This window comes from Chiloscyllium plagiosum, chromosome 38 (genome assembly GCF_004010195.1).
Source record: "Chiloscyllium plagiosum isolate BGI_BamShark_2017 chromosome 38, ASM401019v2, whole genome shotgun sequence".
Classification (NCBI taxonomy): Eukaryota; Metazoa; Chordata; class Chondrichthyes; order Orectolobiformes; family Hemiscylliidae; genus Chiloscyllium; species Chiloscyllium plagiosum.
This window is the reverse complement of record NC_057747.1, coordinates 23,054,909-23,072,828: the sequence shown is the minus strand read 5'-3', so window position 1 is coordinate 23,072,828 and position 17,920 is coordinate 23,054,909. Positions and strand designations below refer to the sequence as shown.

General features: G+C 40.5%; 1 protein-coding gene across 5 annotated transcripts in view; it reads left to right on the top strand.

Annotated features, from left to right (window-relative positions):
• The window catches only part of nudt13 (nudix (nucleoside diphosphate linked moiety X)-type motif 13), a 17,476-nt gene extending 1,260 nt beyond the window's left edge, over positions 1 to 16,216 (top strand). Inside the window, exons 2-9 of one of the 5 annotated variants that reach the window (XM_043679111.1) lie at positions 157 to 316; positions 2,659 to 2,798; positions 4,121 to 4,228; positions 5,076 to 5,182; positions 6,807 to 6,932; positions 8,635 to 8,746; positions 11,702 to 11,856; positions 14,764 to 16,216. In XM_043679111.1, the coding sequence (XP_043535046.1) occupies positions 234 to 316; positions 2,659 to 2,798; positions 4,121 to 4,228; positions 5,076 to 5,182; positions 6,807 to 6,932; positions 8,635 to 8,746; positions 11,702 to 11,856; positions 14,764 to 14,952 (1,020 nt within the window). In that variant the 5' untranslated portion in view covers positions 157 to 233 and the 3' untranslated portion in view covers positions 14,953 to 16,216. Of the gene's footprint in view, positions 1 to 156; positions 317 to 2,658; positions 2,799 to 4,120; positions 4,229 to 5,075; positions 5,350 to 6,681; positions 6,933 to 8,634; positions 8,747 to 11,701; positions 11,857 to 14,763 lie in introns of those variants that run through there. The other 4 variants (XM_043679114.1, XM_043679112.1, XM_043679115.1 and 1 more) reach the window with 4 other exon arrangements.
• Positions 16,217 to 17,920: the final 1,704 nt, after the last annotated feature.

Below are 17,920 nucleotides of genomic sequence, written 5' to 3'. Positions count from 1 at the left end.
CCCCACCCCCACCCCAGTCTGACGTCTTCCCCCCGGTCTGATATCTCCCCTCCCCACCCCCTGCCGTCTTCCCCTGATCATCCTTTCACCCCTTTCTTTAATAGTTATGGAGGGCTGTTTGTGTATGGCATTTAATGCCAATCTATTTCCTGACAGGTTATGTTGCTGATTGGTGAGAAGGGATGGGTCGACCTTAGTGACAAACTCGAAGCTGGAGCTGTGAACTGAAAGTTATGCCTGTCTTTTTGAAGCATTTCACTACACCGGCCATGCAAATATCCTGCAGATTGGTTTCAAGTTACGTCAGTCGGATGCGGTGAGTGTTGCCAGTTCTTGTTTAAATGTCCAGAAGTGCTGTTACAAAAAAAGTTTTATTTTTTGCCCATCACCCAATCACCTGCTTTTTTTCATCTATTGACCGCCACCAGTAAATCACCCATGGTCTCCTGGAGCTTCAGAGACTGAGAGGTGACCTTATAGAGGTTTATTGTATCAGGAGGGGCGTGGAGAGGATAAATAGGCAAGGTCTTTTCCCTGGAGTAGGGGAGTTCAGAACTAGAGGGCATAGGTTTGGGGTGAGAGGGGAAAGATATACAAGGGACCTAAGGGGCAACTTTTTCATGCAGAGGGTGCTGCGTGTATGGAATGAGCTGCCAGAGGGTGTTCAGGGCTATAAAATTACAACATTTTAAAGGCATCTGGATGGGTATATGAATAGGAAGGATTTAGAAGGGTATGGGCCAAGTTTTGGCAAATGGGACAAGATTAGGTTAGGATATCTGGTCAACATGGACGAGTTGGACTGAGGCATCTGTTTCAGTGCTGTATATCTCTATGAATCTATAAATGATTAATTTTACATGCAAAACCCATTTAAGAGGAATACCGACTATAAATGTTCCCTCTTTGCCCTTTTGTTTACTTATTTCAAGTATGTTTACTTATTTTCCAGTGAAGATAATTCAATAGGAAAAAAGAGTGCTGTTCCATGTTTAGTTGCAATATCAACATTGGGCTGTCCCAGACAAAGAAAGTGTACAGCACACACAAAACAAAATGCTGTCACTATCAACCAAAAAGTATTGGTCAATTCCAAATTGTACTCGTACAAACGTTTTTCCATTGCAGTTACACTCAGGTCCTGAATCTCCAGTCAAATTTTAAATTGCATTTAGAATGCGTTCATGCTCATAAATAATGGCATATGTTCATGATGATCACACGTACAGATGGTTTTCTGGGTTTTAGATTTAGATTAGACTCCCTACAGTGTGGAAACAGGCCCTTCAGCCCAACAAGTCCACACCGACCCTCCGAAGAGCAACCAGAACCATTCCCCTACATTTACCCCTGCACCTAACACTACGGGCACTTTAGCACTGCCAATTCACCTAACCTGCACACCTTTGGACAGTGGGAGGAAACCGGAGCAACCAGAGGAAACCCACGCAGACACTAGGAGAATGTGCAAACTCCACACAGACAGTTGCCTGAGGTGGGAATTGAACCCGGATCCCTGGCATTGAGGCAGCAGTGCTAACCACTGAGCCATTGTGCAGCCCAATTTTGTCCAATTTTGTTTCTATTTTCTTTCCCGCAGAAGATTATCTTTCATTTTATAAAATAAAAACCAAAAATGCAGAAGAAACTCAACAGATCTGACAGCATCTGTGGAGGGAGAAAGGGTTAATGTTTTGACTCTGATTAGCTCCTTGAAAGTGGAGTCGCAGGTAACTAGGATAGTGAAGGTGGTGTTTGGTATGCTTTCCTTTATTGGTCAGAGTATTTGAGTACAAGAGTTGGGAGGTCATGTTCCGGCTGTTGGACATTGGTTAGGCCACTGTTGAAATATTGTGTGCAGTTCTGGTCTCCTTCCTATCGGAAAGATATTGTGAAACTTGAAAGGGTTCAGAAAAGATTTACAAGGACGTTGCCAGGGTTGGAGGATTTGGATGGGTATATGAATAGGAAGGGTTTGGAGGGATATGGGCCGGGTGCTGGCAGGTGGGACTAGATTGGGTTGGGATATCTGGTCGGCATGGACCAGTTGGACCGAAGGGTCTGTTTCCATGCTGTACATCTCTATGGCTCTATAACTCTCCTTTGAAGAATTATATTGGACTTGATGTTAACTCAGTTTCCCTCTGCACAGATGCTGCCAGATTTATTGAATTTCTCCACTTTGTTTTGATTACTGATCTCCAGCATCCACAATACTTGGCTTTTGTTTATCCTTCATGTCACATTCATTTCCAACCAAGAGCAGAGCTGCTAAACAATGTCCCCCCATCAGTGCTCCTGTATTACCAAACAAGATCTTACTGTTTTCCCCTGTGTATTCTGTCTGGAAATTTTATGGATTATCTTGAGAATACATCCGATATCTTTAAAGGTGATGAAGTTAAAAATCTCTCAACACAATTATAGTCCAACAGGTTTATTTGGAAGTACAAGCTTTAGGAGCGCTGCTGATTTAAAGCCGACGGCAATGCAGTCTGCTCAAAAATGCACACTTTTTTGAAAGTTTGGCAAAAATGCCATGTTACATCAGCAGCTATAGCATATGTCAAGTCATTAATAGCTCTTGCGTGTGCAGATTTTTCAATGCACCTCTGAAACATAGATTAACTATCATGGAAATATTGTTTTGGAACACAGCTACTTGCTTGAACTGAAGGAGGATGATGAAGCCTGCCGGAAAGCGCTGAGCTCTGGAGTATTTCTTCTCTTTCACAGTTTCTCACCCTTGTTGCAAAGGAGTGAGAGCAAGTATATGGCACCGTTTGTGATGGCCTCAGGTATGAATGCCGTAGAACAGAAGGCACAAGGGGTTTATGTCAATCCTTTGTTTATTTTTTTTAAATTGGAAATGAATGTTAGAGTGTGATCTTTAAGAGACTATAATCCAATTAAAACAATGGTGATCTCTTGTATAAATAACTTGCTCAGAAGTTGTTTATTACAGTGTCCTAAATAGGAGAGTTTTAGTGTCATGGAGTTATATAGCATAGAAGCAGACCCTTCATAGTTTTGGACCCCCCCCCCAGACAGGGAAAAAGACTGTGGTTATTTACCCTATCCATGCCCTCACGATTTTATAAAGCTCTGTAAGGTCACCCCTCAGCCTCTGACGTTCCAGGGAAAAATAGCCCCAGCATTTCAGCCTCTCCCTATAGCTCAAATTATTTCTTATCTCTTAATAAAACAATGTAGGAGGTGTCCAAATGTCATACAAAAAATTATTGTATACTTGTTAAAAAATCTGAGTAAGCAGAATCTTTCAAATCCTTCTCTGTATTAATTTGGTTTCTGATATAATTAATAATGTCCTTTCTTAAATAAAAGGAAGTTTAGAATGTTCACCCAACTGATTGCTGACCTGCGGGGGTTATCTTATTAAGAATGAGAGGTGACCTCATTGAAAACGGCACGGTGGTACAGTGGTTAGCACTGCTGCCTCACAGCGCCAGAGACCCAGGTTCAGTTCCCGCCTCAAGCGACTGACTGTGTGGAGTTTGTACATTCTCCCAGTGTCTGCGTGGGTTTCTCCGGGTGCTTCGGTTTCCTCCCACAGTCCAAAAAAATGTGCAGGTCAGGTGAATTGGCCATGCTAAATTGCCTGTAGTGTTAGGGGCAGGGGTAAATGTAGGGGAATGGGTCTGGGCGGATTGCGCTTCGGTGGGTCGGTATGGACTTGTTGGGTCAAAGGGCCTGTTTCCACACTGTAAGTAATCTAATCTAATCAAACATACAAAATATTTGCAGGAAGATTCCGGGTGGAGGCAGGTAAGGTGTTTCACCTGGCTAGTGAGTTTAGAATCAGGAGCACAATTTTAAATATAAGGGAAATGCTCTTCAGGACCGAGATGATTTTGTTTTACCCAGAGGGAGGTTAATCTTTGAAAGTCTGTACCCCAGAAATTCTGTGAAAGCTCAGTCTTTGAGTATATTTAGTGGAGAAGCTTATAGATTTCTCATAATAAAGATTGATGGGGATAGAGTGGATAAGTGTAGAATCAGTCACGGCCATATTAAATAGTGGAGCATGCTCAGCGGCTTATTCCTGATCCTACATTCCTAGAAACTGTGCTATTTTAAATAAGGTCATCTTCTCTTCCAGAACTGAATGGCATTCTCCACATACTGGATCAGAAGGAGAAGTATAAGGAACAGTCAGTGCTGATTAGCTGTACAGAGAGTCGTGTGCCACAATTTGCCCTAGATCTAGGTAAGACTATCATGCAAGTATCTGTATTCAAAATGAATGTAACTATCTTACAAAGGGCAACACTGACAGCAACATAAAGTGTACACCTTTATTGCAGTACAGTGAGCAATGCATTTGGAGTTAAACACATATCTACTTTACATTGACTCACATTGTAAGGATGTTTTTCTTAAATAACTGCAGGTTTGCAGTATACATTGTTTGAATCAGAATAGGGCAAATGAATTTACTCCTCATTTTCTTGCAACTCTGTTCCTTCTCCACATACAAAGAGACCTTACTTGAAAAGGTGATGAAAGCAGATGCGAAAGCAACTTTCAAAATATGTAGGATAAGTACTAAATGAAGAGAATGGCAAAAGTCTAGGGAAAGAGCAAGGGGTGGTTGTAATTGAACAGCTCTTTCAAAGAGCCAGCAAAGGCTGGATGTACTGAACGTAGTCTCATTTTATGATGTGCATCTGCAGTTTGTTCTTCTGTGTTGGAATTGACCCTCTTGCCCAGGTCTCCTCCGTCAAAATGCATGTTTTCTTCCTATTCCTTGTCAAAATACTGTGGCTGCCCCACTGGTATTTTGTTCATCAAAGTCTATGAATGCATGGAATCTCTATTTGGTTGTACATTTGTTTCAAAGCCCCTCTCAACTGTCCTTGAGGTTTGAGCTTCTAATGAATTAGGAGCAGAAATAAGCCATTCTGCTCTTGCTGACCCGACAGCCTGAAATACTAGTGTTTTTAAAACATAATTACTTAGAAAAGATTAGGAAAAAAATATGGAACTCTTAAAATGCTATTTCCATTAACACAGTTGATGACAGATAATGTTCTAATTTACGCTTTTAACTTCAGGTAAAATTGAAAAAGCCAGAACCGAATCGGTTCTGAAGGGAACATTTGTTGATTTACGGAAAGCCTTCTTCCTCTTGGATGGAAAGGATGCACCTTTACTGTCAAAGGTAGAACACACACATTGGCAAATTTTGAAACTAAGAAGTTCCCTAGTGCATTTTCCATGACAATGCCTTGACCAATTGGATTTGATTTGCCAACCAATCAGCACCCTTCTCTCATGCAGTATAATGTGTTGTACCCTTTGAAGTCTGGAATTCTTGAAGTTGTCCTGGTAGGTGCAATTTGAAAATCTTTGACAGCATGTTTTTTGTTTAGAAAGTAAAAAAGTTTCCACTTGTTATTTCCATTCAAGAGTGCATATCAGATTTAGATATTTTGCTGGCTTACAAACACATCCATGTGAGAGAATGACAAACCACACACCATCTTGATTTGGCACTATATTGCCATTTCTTCACTGCCAAAACCTTGGAGCTTCTGAACCTACGTGGAGGTATCTGCACCAAATGGTCTGCATCAATTCAAGAAGACAACACATGATCACCTTCTCAGGGCAATTGGGGATAGTCAATAAATGCCTATATCTTGTGGAAAATCTGGAAGAAAACAAAAATATCAGTGGTGTTCTCACTTTCTGCAGCTGTAAAATGGGCTCCCACAACTTATTTGATGTGGGGTCTCCCACGTGCACATCCTAAAATTCTGAGACCAAAACCCAGGTTTAAACTTTCCAGTTATGCACATCACTGGAAAGGCTTACATTTATTCCTGAAACCTGCTTGTCCAAGAGGGTGATAGTGAGCTAACTGAGTGGCATGCTCAGCCAGTTCGGAGGACAGTTAACAGTCAACCACATTGTTGTGGATCTGGAGTCATATGTAGACCAGACTGGGTAAGAGTGGCAGTTTTCCTTTCTAAAGGACATGAGAGAACTAGATGGGTCTTTATGACAATCCAGTAGTTTCATGGTTACTGTTGTTTTTAATAACTTTCTACTCCAGATTTATTTCATTAACTGGATTTAATTCACACAGTGCTCTGATGGGATTTGAACTCGTCTCTTGGTTATTAGTCCTGGTTTCTGGATTATTAGTCCAGTAATACCCACTATGCACCCCCATCCCACACATTCTGGTTCAGTTCACCCTTAGCCAGTGATTCACACCATATTAGCACAGTGATAACGCATTTTCCTTTTATACAATTCAGGAATTTTTAACTTTTGGTGATTTCATTCTGTTTTATTTTCGCTGTATAAATACAAATTAGTAACATTAAACATTGCTACAGAGGTGGTAAATCGAAAATAGTCCGATGAATCATTCTTTATTATAGCATGTTGATTTTATTTGTATAATGAAATGTTCATAAATATGCAATCCTTTTATAATCTTGTACTATATTTTCATTTTAATTAATAATTGTTATCGATTGTTTTATTTGTATCATCACAATTTAGCATGTTTTTTTAATTAAAGCAATTATCAGTGTATCTATTGATGGGAAAATTATAATGTAAGACTCTTTCCTTCCTAATGGCCAGTTTTCAGTATTGGTCTCTGTTATAAAATATTAGCAAATGTTTTCTGCCTGCTTTTTTCAGCGTTGCTGTACATTTTAGGAATGACTTCTTTGGATTTTGCATTGCATGTTCTGTGGTTTCGGACTGTGCTTGTACATCAGATCAGACTGTCTGGAAATGTCAAGACAATAACGAATATATTTTAGGCACAGGGTCTTCTCCGCTGGCACAGCACACATCTCTATTGCAGTAGAACTGGACGTCGGACACACAAGAATATGTCAGGCAGTAAACGTATCTGTAGCTCAGAAGAAATAACCTACTACCCGCAGGTAAGCATTATAGCAAGAATCTAATTAACATTTAACTAACTTTTTTTCTCTGGCATAGACGGTACCTCACCAAAAACTTAAGTCATAAGTTAAGAATCTGTGGTGTTAATGGTATCGATGGAGAATTGGCTAATGGGTAGGAAACAGTGAGTGGGGATAAGGGGTTCTTGTTCAGGTTGGCGATCTGTGACCAGTGCAATTCCACAGGGATCAGTGCTGGGACTGAATTGTTTACAATATATATTAATGACTTGGAGAAAGGAAGCAAATGTATTGTAACCAAATTTGCGATGACACAAAAATAGGTTGAGAGGAAGGTTCTGAGAGGGATACAAGTGGCTTGCAGAAAGATTATTCATTGATTGATTTAATTGGGGAAAAAATTGGTAAATGGAGTATAAAAGTGGGAATATTCAATGTTGTTTGTTTTGGAAGGAAGAACAAAAGGACAGAATTATTTAATTGTAAAAAAAAATGCAGAAAGCTGCATCACCCAAACAGACTTTGGTATCTTGCAAGAAAGCAAGCACTTGTATTGTCTGGAAGACTAATGGAATGTTGACCTTTATTTCAAGGAGAAAGTGAGGACTGCGGATGCTGGAGATCAGAGCTGAAAATGTGTTGCTGGAAAAGCGCAGCAGGTCAGGCAACATCCAAGGAGCAGGAGAATCGACGTTTTGGGCATGAGCCCTTCAATTCCTGAAGAAGGGCTCATGCCCGAAACGTCTATTCTCCTGCTCCTTGGATGCTGCCTGACCTGCTGCACTTTTCCAGCTTTATTTCAAGGAGTGTCTTACTCCAACCATACAAAGTACTGGTGAGACCTCACCTGGAGTACTATGAGCAATTTTGGTCCCTCTGTTTAAGAAAATACATTATTTCATTGGAGGCAGTTCAGAGACGGTTCACTCTGATGAATCCTGGTATGGAGGGATTAGGTTATGAGCAAAACTTAAACCGGTTGAGACTCTACTCATTGGAGTTTAGAAGAATGAGCGGTGACCTCATTGAGACATACAGGACTCTTAAGGGGTTTCTCAGCATAACTGTTGAGAAGATGTTTTCCCTCATGGAGAGTCTTAAGACCAGAGGGCATAATCGCAGAATTAAGGAGTGCTAATTATAGACTGGGATAAGGAGGGTTGAGATTCTTTGGATCTCCTTGCCACAGAGAGCTGTAGGAGCAGAGTCGATGTGTGTTTTTAAGGCTGAGATGGATTCTTGATAAGTAATGGAATCAAGGGTTATGGGGAAGTGAGGAACGTTGGACCAGTCATGATCCTATAGAATGGTGAAGCAGTCTCAAGGGGCTGAATGGCCTACTCCTGTTCCTATTTTTTTATGGTCTTAATAATTCTTCCTTCATCTTCCTATTTTGGATAAAATATTCCATTTTCTCGCTGTGTCCCATTTATCTTTTTGTGCCCGGGCTCTCTGTAATTGTATACTAATTTCATTGCTTAGCCTAAGTTAATGGTTTTCAAAGTACAGCACAGAGTCTTTTGCAACTTCGTTCCTTTTTGCCTGATGTTAGTGACACTCACCCTACCTATTTCTACTAATTGCAGTCGCTCAGATTATCAGAAGAGTAGCTGTTATTATGAGTGGTTATTACTAATTAAACAAAAAAGCGAAGTCAACAATTGCTGCAACATCTGCAGCCTTCCTGCTGCCCAATCACACTCTATTTCTTTATTACCAGGTGTCTCCTGTAATTATTGTGCTGGTGTCTGATGGAGCACACTGCCTGCTGGCACGTCAGAAGTTATTTCCCCCTGGAATGTACAGTGCCCTGGCTGGATTCTGTGATATTGGTAATTAGCATTTCTTGTACATTACTCGAAGTATCACTGTAATGTTGTGCAAATAAAAGGTATTCAATTTGTTTTTACTGTGAAATGTAACCACATGGATGGGCTTTTGTTACTATTACACCTGAAAATGTCCAATAGCCTTTTGTAAGGAAACTCAATAAGGTGATCCATGAAGACAGTCTCCTTGTGTGCGGATTGCCTGCTTTCTCACTTCTCTCTTTGTCTGGCAGTATACTTGAGATGGAAAAATTGTGGCTGATGGGGAGAAGGCAAGCACAGAATCATAATACGGATGTAGGACGTTGACCCAACAGGTCCATAAACTGGAATTTTCTGATGTTTGTGCTCAGAGCCAACTCCTTCAGCTACTACCCCACTGTATTGCACCCTGTTGCCACATCGTTCTGTCCATTTCCCCCATCAAGGTGTTTATCTAGCTTCTCCTTGAGTAGTCCATTAATGCCATTCAAAGCAATTACTCCTTGTTGTAGTTCATTATTCAAATAGTTGGTATAGAGGTTTCTGCAGAATTCTGTATTGAATTTCATGTTCACTTTCATATTTAGCACTCGTGTATTTGGTATTACTACAAGTTAGAACATGTTCTCTTAAATGAATGAAAATATTTCTACTTTCTCAAACCTCTTTATAATCCATGTGGTCATCCTCTGACTTCTCGTTCCAAGAAAAGAAAGCATCTTCAGTCTTTCTAGATAAGTATGTTCCCTTATTTCAGGTGTCATTCTAGTGATTTTTAAAATTACTATTTCTATAATGTCTCTATTACCCTTTCCACATCACAGATACTACATCTATTCACATTATTCCAGCTGTAGTCTAGACAAGGTTCAGTACAAGTTTAACGTTGCTTTACTGCTTTCTCATTCTGTCCCTATGTCTATGTATAAACAAATTCTTGGGTATTTATGACCTTAATTAACCCACAATGATTTTTTTTTTGTAATTAATTCATCTGCACCCCAAAATCCCATTTCACCTACCTAATTTGAACTCATAATCTAAGCGTTAGTGTGTCCTTTTGTTACCAAAATGTAACAGTTCACACTTGACTGTATTGAAATTCATTCTCAAAAACACATCCACTCTTAAAAGTGTATTAATACCTCAAGTTTATTAATGTCGTCTTGCACTTCCATCACAGCTTTCCTTGATATTCCCTACAGTTCTAATTTGATGTCATCCATAAATTTTGGAATTATACTTCCTATTCCAAACTCATTTTTGAAAGCTGCAACCCTATAGTTTTTTTGCCATTGTGAGAAAAGGAAATCTCAATGGTGAGGTTGAGAAGAGAGGTTGGCCTACAAAAGAGGGAGACAGAATGAAAAGATAAACAATAAAGTGCAGAGATCAAGAAGAGAAAGTGAAAACCAAAAAAGCATAGGTAAATGTTCAAAGATTCACTATATTGGTACACAATTCCAGAAATAGAACATAGAACGTAGAACAGTACAGCACAGAACAGGCCCTTCAGCCCACGATGTTGTGCTGACCATTTTTCCTTATGTAAGGTAAACCTAATGTACAAACCCTCAAATTTCTGTGACCATATGCATGTTCAGCAGTCTGTTAAATATCCCCAATGACCTCACTTCCACAATGGCTGCTGGCAACGCATTTCTTGTTCCCACAACTCTCTGTGTAAAGAACCGACCTCTGACATCCCCTTTACACTTTCCTCCAAACAGCTTAAAACTATGACCCCTCATGTTAACAATTTCTGCCCTGGGAAAAAGTCTCTGGCTATCAATTCTATCTATGCCTTTCATTATCTTGTACACCTCAATTAGAACCCCTCTCTTCCTTTTTTCCAATGAAAAATGTCCGAGCTCAGTCAACCTCTCTTCGTAAGATAAGCCCTCCATTCCAGGCAGCATCCTGGTAAACCTCCTCTGAACCCTCTCCAAAGCATCCACATCTTTCCTATAATAGGGTGACCAGAACTGGACACGGTATTCCAAGTGCGGTCTAACCAAAGTTTTATAGAGATGCAACAAGATCTCACGGCTCTTAAACTCAATCCCCCTGTTAATGAAAGCTAAAACACCATATGCTTTCTTAACAACCCTGTCCACTTGGGTGGCAATTTTAAGGGATCTATGTACCTACACACCAAAATCCCGCTGTTCCTCCACACTGCCAAGAATCCTCTTTTAATCCTGTACTCAACTTTCAAGTTTAACCTTCCAAAATGCATCACTTTGCATTTATCCAGGTTGAACTCAATCTGCCACCTCTCAGCCCATCGCTGCATCCTGTCAATGTCACGCTGCAGCCTACAACAGTCCTCTATACTGTCCGTGACACCTCCAAAGTTTGTCGTCTGCAAACTTGCTAACCCATCCTTCAATCTCCTCATCCAAGTCATTAATAAAAATTACAAAGAGTAGAGGCCCAAGAGCAGAGCGCTGTGGAACACCACTCACCACTGACTTCCAGGCAGAATACTTTCCTTCCGCTATCACTCGCTATCTTCTGTCGACCAGCCAATTCTGTATCCAGACAGCTAAATTCTTCTGAACGAGCCTACCATGGAGATCCGTATCAAATGCCTTGCTGAAGTCCATAAACACCACATTCACCACAAAGATGTGGCACACTTTGATTCAGATTCTGACATAGGCATGAAAGTGTAACAGATAAGATGGAGAGTTTCATACTTCCCCTAGTTGCCTCATTGTCCCTAATCCCATCCATCATAAATCATTGCACAGGTAGGCCACCAAACCAAGGACCTGTACAATTGCTGACACACAGTAAAGGTACTAGAGAGTGGCAAAGGTGTATTTTCACTCTTTTTTTTGTAGGCAAGAGGCACTTTGCCAATTTGACAGGCATGGTATTGTGTATCAATCATACATTCAGACTGATTCACAACAAATTTGTTTTCCTCGCAAAGTGTGGATTCTTAAATATTTTCTCCTCTTTTCCCAGGGGAGACTGTGGAGGACTCAGTGCAACGGGAGGTTGCCGAAGAAGTTGGTTTGAATGTATCCTCCCTAGAGTATTCTGCATCTCAGCACTGGCCCTTTCCCAACAGCTCACTGATGATTGCTTGCCATGCAATGGTGCAACCAGGGCAGAACAAGGTAAGTTGTGTCAGACTTGTGGAGAGCAGAGAAAACAGGCCGATGGTAGATAAGATTCTGCAAATTAGTGTCCTGATCAAAGATATGAGGAAAATGAAAATAATTATAGGAAATATCTAGTTTATTTGGTTATTTTGTATTCTTTCATCTTGCCCTGTCTCTGCTGCTGGACTGGACACCGCATCCAGTGACTTTGCCATTCTTGTCCTGTAAAACAAAAAAAAGGTAGCAGATAACAGAAGTGGTTAACGTTGACTCTATTTGTCTTGTTCTGTCCCCACTTAGTGCCTCGCTCTAAAAGCTGCAAAGAGCGTTTTGCAACAGAAAGGTGTGTGGGTTCAGTGCAGCATAACTTTGCCAGTTTCTTTCTTTTAAAAGAAAGACTTGTTTCTATTTATCCTCACAATCTCAAGAAATTAATTTCTACTGGACTATAGCCACTTGTAGGAAATGCGGTGAGCAATTTGTGCACAGCAAGCTCTCTAAAAACAGCAATGCTATACTTACTGGATAAGCTTGATTTGATTTATTCTTGTCACACGTACCGCGGTACAGTGAAATGTTTGTTTTGCATGCAGTACAGGCAGGTCATACAATAAAAAGTGCATCCGGGTAATAGAACAAGGGAAGCAATATTATGTTCTAACTGCAGAGAAGCTGCACAAAGTGTGAGGTCAGCATTGAGTTTGAAATTTGAGGTCTATTCAGAAGTCTAGTAACAAAGGAAGAAGCTGTTCTATAATCTGTTGGTTTTGATGGAAGAAGTTAGAAGAGATTTTAACCAGGATGGGAGGGGACTTTGTGACCGTGTTGGCTGCCTTCCTAAGGCAGCAAGAACTATAGATGGAGTCAATGGATGGAAATTTGGCTTGTATGATGGACTGTGCTATGTCCACAACTCTCTGTAGTTTCTTACAGTCCTGGGCAGAGCAGTTGCCATACCAAGCCGTGATGCATCCGGTTAGAATGCTTCCTATGGTGCATCTAGAAAATTTGATAAGAGTCTGTTAATCTGTTTGAATGTTGTTGGTTGAAAGATAAATATTGGCCAGGACACCAGCGCGATCTTGCATTTTTTTTCAAAACAGGTCTGTGGGATCTTTAAGGATCATTTCCTGATGAAGGGCTTTTGCCCGAAACGTCGATTTTCCTGCTCCTCAGTTGCTGCCTCAACTTTTCCAGCACCACTCTAATCTAGACTCTGGTTTTTGCAAGGTTTGTGAAGGTTCGTAGCTCAGGTTGAGGTTTAGGGTGTAGGTTTGCTCGCTGAGCTGTAGGCTTGATATCCAGACGTTTCATTACCTGGCTAGGTAACATCATCAGTGGCGACCTCCAAATGAAGCGAAGCTGTTGTCTCCTGCTTTCTATTTTTATCTACACACGGCTGAAAAAAACCACCATTTCGACTGGAACAACACATCTATCCTGGGACAGGCTAAGCAAAGACATGCCAGAGAATTTCTAGAGGCCTGGCACTCCAACCACAACGCCACAAACAAACACACAGATCTAGATGCCATCTATCAACCCCCTCAGAAAACAAACAGGAAATGGCATCACCACAAACCCCTGGAACCCCATCCAGGAGAAAAATATAAATAGAAAGCAGGAGACAACCGCTTCACTTCACTTGGAGGTCGCCACTGATGATGTTACCTAGCCAGGTAATGAAACGTCTGGATATCAAACCTACAGCTCAGTGAGCAAACCTACACCTTAGACTCTGGCTTCCAGCATCTGCAGTCCTTTTTTTTTAACCTGTGGGATCTTTAACTCTACCCAAGTGTATACAGCCCTTCTAACAATGAAGCGTTCCCTTAGGATCCATATTATCCAGCTAAAATCTGGTGCTCACGTTTGTGGAACCTGTACTAGACGTTTCTGACTGAGAAGTGAAAGTTGTTAGTCACTGAACAAATGCTAACACCATCATGTCCAATGAAAATATCTATATCAATACTCATTGCACACTTTTTTTAAAGATACTCTAATCCTCTTTTCTTAGAAAAAAAATAAGTATTGCAGATCCAACCTCTTTATTTTTATTCAATAACCTTCTAAAGCGTGTTAACGATAGTATGAGGAATTGAGTATTTTCCATTTTTGTTACCCAAAGTATATGGAGAGTACTCCAAGGTCAGAAGTAACAGGAACTGGATGTCAAGCAAAGCTGTTTCTACGATTCCCCTATTGCGCTTTATCCAAATTAAAAGGAGCAGCCCTTGCTGCAGAATTTGCTGGTGCCAGACCTTGGTTCTAAAAGCCATGTCTAAACTAATCCAAACAAACCTCGGATTGATGTCAGAATGTTATTCTCCACATAAAATGTGATAATGCCTTGGAATTGGTCAACACATCCTGATTTAGGAAGGCAAGGGAAAAATTGTCTTTTATTTCTAAGTGAAATCAGCTAAAATGTACTAAATCAATTTTGTTCATTCTCAGGATTTGTGCATTGTCAACAAGACCAGAAATTTCTTACTCATCCTTATTCTTGCCTATCTTGCCTATCATTTAATCTTTACACCGGATATAAAAAAGGATTTACAGTTGAACTCTTTAACCAAGTGGATGTTTTGAACATAACAAGCAGCCAAAGAGAGATGCTAACGCTGAATTCCCAAACTCTTTGAAACTCCCGTTGTTCACTGTGGAGAAGTTGGTCTTTCCCTTGTCAGGCAATCATCACAATCTCTTTGTGTAAAACAGCCATTAGTTGTTAACGCAGACAAATTGCTAACGAGCTAGTTTTCAGTTGTTTCTAACCTTTAACCAGTTGCAGAATTGCGATAGAGCCTTGATTTCCTTACGTTAACAGAGGTTCCAGTATTACTGTTATATCTGACAAGTGTTTCACTACCAGTGCTGTAATTTCCAAATTGCTGACTTTCATTTGATTATGACTAGATTGACCTGAACCACTCGGAGCTTGAGGCTGCTCGCTGGTTTGATGCTAAGGAGCTAACGGAAGCTTTAAAACGTAAGCGGATGCCCACCAAGAAAGAAATGGGAGATGTTCCATTTTGGATCCCACCACCGTGGGCTGTAGCACATCAACTAATCAAGGAATGGACCGAAAGTCAGCAGCCATCCTGAAATTTTTCAATTGGTGTATTTGTCGGATTGTTTGCTGCGTAGAAACTATTTCTTTCTCATTTGATTTATGTGCTTGGTCAGGTATTAATGAAGTAGCTGTAAAACCCAACAAATGTTCATTGTATCAGACTTTTCTTCTATAACATTTATAAACCGGAATAGGTGTCTTCTATGTATAACAGGGGATATAGGAGATTATCACAAAGTGATCACTGCATTAAGGCATTATTGATATGGATCCTATTGAAATCATTGGCATCATCAGAGCATTATGTGCTTATTTTAAAAGATACATCCTGAGATTTGTGTTTAAAAAGTGTTTTACGCTTGGTATTTTCCCAGAATAGATTTCCTTTTTAAAAACCAAACTGAATAAGTCCCTGTTGTCTTCAAGTCAAATCAGACTGCGGGATATGGGAGCTCTATCAGAATATAGAAAATCTGAAATGAGGTAAGGGAATGTTGCTAAAATCTACATAAATTTCTACTTTATAACTTTAATTTCTTGAAGTTTGAGGATGGTTGTTTCAAAAGAATGCTGGCAATATTCAGGTAAATAATGTTAATGTTAAATAATGTTAAAATCATTTCCCAAAGTCCACCCACAAAGGAATTAAGTTAATTACAGGCAGCAAGGTGACTCTGCTGCCTCACAGTGCCAGAAACCTGGGTTCAATTCTAGCCTTGGGCAACTCTGCTCATTCCACACAGGCATTCTCCCTGTGTCTGCATGTGTTTCCTCCCACAGTCCAAACATGTACAGGTTAGGTGGATTGGTCTTGTTAAACTGCCCCTAGTTTCCAAGGAGGTGTAGCCATGGGGAATGGAAGCATTATAGGGAGGGGCTGGGTCTGGGTGCGATGCTCTTTGGAGGGTTGCTGTGGTCTCTGGGCCAAATGGCCTGCTTCCACACTATGGGGATTCTGTGATTAGAAACCTGAATCATTGAAAAATATACAATTGGAGTTGATCATCTTTTGTATTATATAGACTGAATAGCAATGCACACAACTTAAGCAATTAAATCCAGTTACATTGAATTTCATTGAAATATTTAAGCAACTATTAGTTGTTACAATTTTTGATATATTTAACAATTATACTCTTGACAATGTTTGCACATTTCAGTGCCTCAGTGTTGGACTTGATGAATCACTTCTATCCATTAAATGCATTCTGTGCATTTTAAGGCTTTATGTGTGGGAAATTGTCTCACTAACGTGATTGTTTTTTTTTGAAGAAGTAATAAAGAGGATTGATGAGAGCAGAACGGTGGACGTGATCTATGTGGACTTAAGTAAGGCGTTTGACAAGGTTCTTCATAATAGACTGGTTAGGAAGGTTAGATCGCATGGAATCAGGGACAACTAGCCATTTGGATACAGCAGAACTGGTACATAGGTAGAAGTCAGAGGGAGGTGGTGAAGGATTGCTTTTCAGACTGGAGGCCTGTGCCCTTTGGGGATGTGCTGCAAGGATCAATGCTTTTCGTCACTTCTATGTTCACATCCAAGTTATTTATATGAGTTATGGTTAGTAAGTTTGCAGATGACACCAAAATTGGACAGCGAAGAAGGTTACCACCGATTACAATGGGATCTTGATCAGATGGGCCAATGGGCTGAGGAATGGCAGATGGAGTTTAATTTAGATAAATGTGAGATGCTGCATTTTGGAAAGGCAAAAGAGGGCAGGACTTGTAAGGTCCTGGGGGAGTGCTGCTGAACAAAGAGACCTTGGAATGGAGGTTCATAGTTCCTTGAAAGTGAAGTTGCAGGTAGTTAGGATAGTGAAGAAGGCGTTTGGTATGCTTGCCTTTATTGGTTAGTGCATTGAGTAAAGGAGTTGGGATGTCATGTTGTGGCTATATAGGACATTGGTCAGGTCACGAAGGGTTCAGAAAAGATTTACAAGGATGTTGCCAGGCTTGGAGGGTTTGAGCTATAGAGAGTGGCTGAATAGGCTGGTGCTATTTTCTCTGGAGGGTCAGAGGCTGAGGGGTGACCTTATAGAGGTTTATAAAGTCATTATAAAGGCATGGATAGAGTAAATAGATAATGTCTGTTCGTTGGGGTGGGGGAGTCAAAAACTAGAGAGCATAAGTTTAAGTGAGAAGGTAAAGATTTAAAAGGGACTGAAGGGGCAACTTTTTCACACAGAAGATGGTGCATGTATAGAACGAACTGCCAAAGGAAGTGGTGGAGGCTGGTACAATTGCAGTATTTAAAAGACACCTGAATGGGCACATAAGTAGGAAGAGTTTAGAAGGATATGGACCAAATGCTTGCAAATGGGACTAGATTAGGTTAGGATATTTGATTGGCGTGGATGAGTTGGACCGAAGGACCTCTTTCTGTGCTGTACATCTCCACGATTTTAAAAGCTACAGCCAAGATCTGATTACTGCTGCGCTGTTCATAGGGAGCTGAAAATACAACTACTTCAGGCAGTACTGGCTTTCTTCTCTTATTGTAGTACCTATGAAGGGTTAATTCATGTACACCATTCTTTATGGGTGAATTAAAACAACAGGGATCATTTTCTCTCTCTCACACACACACACACACAATCTCCTGTCCTCTATTCTGGCAGCTCGCTAAAGAAAGGTTTTGACATCATGTTAAAATGTACTGTATTTCTACGCAGCAGAGGAACCAAATTGCAAACCCATTGCATGCAATAAAAAAACACTTTGGTTTGCAAAGAAACGTTTAGTTTGTGCTGAGCGTTTCTGAAATATTTCAAGAAGGTTGCTAAAGTCCCAGAGGGCCATGGACCACACTCTCTACAGAGAGAGAAAGAGAACTATGGGTAAGTTTAACCTGACATTGAGAAATGGGCCCTTCATGACAATCCCAGCCAGTATTGGAAGGGAACTGAGGTATTGGCAGCGTTTGGCATCTTAAATCAGCTAACTGATTTAGGGTCCCCTCTTGACTAGAATTAACAAGGGCACTTGCCATTTATC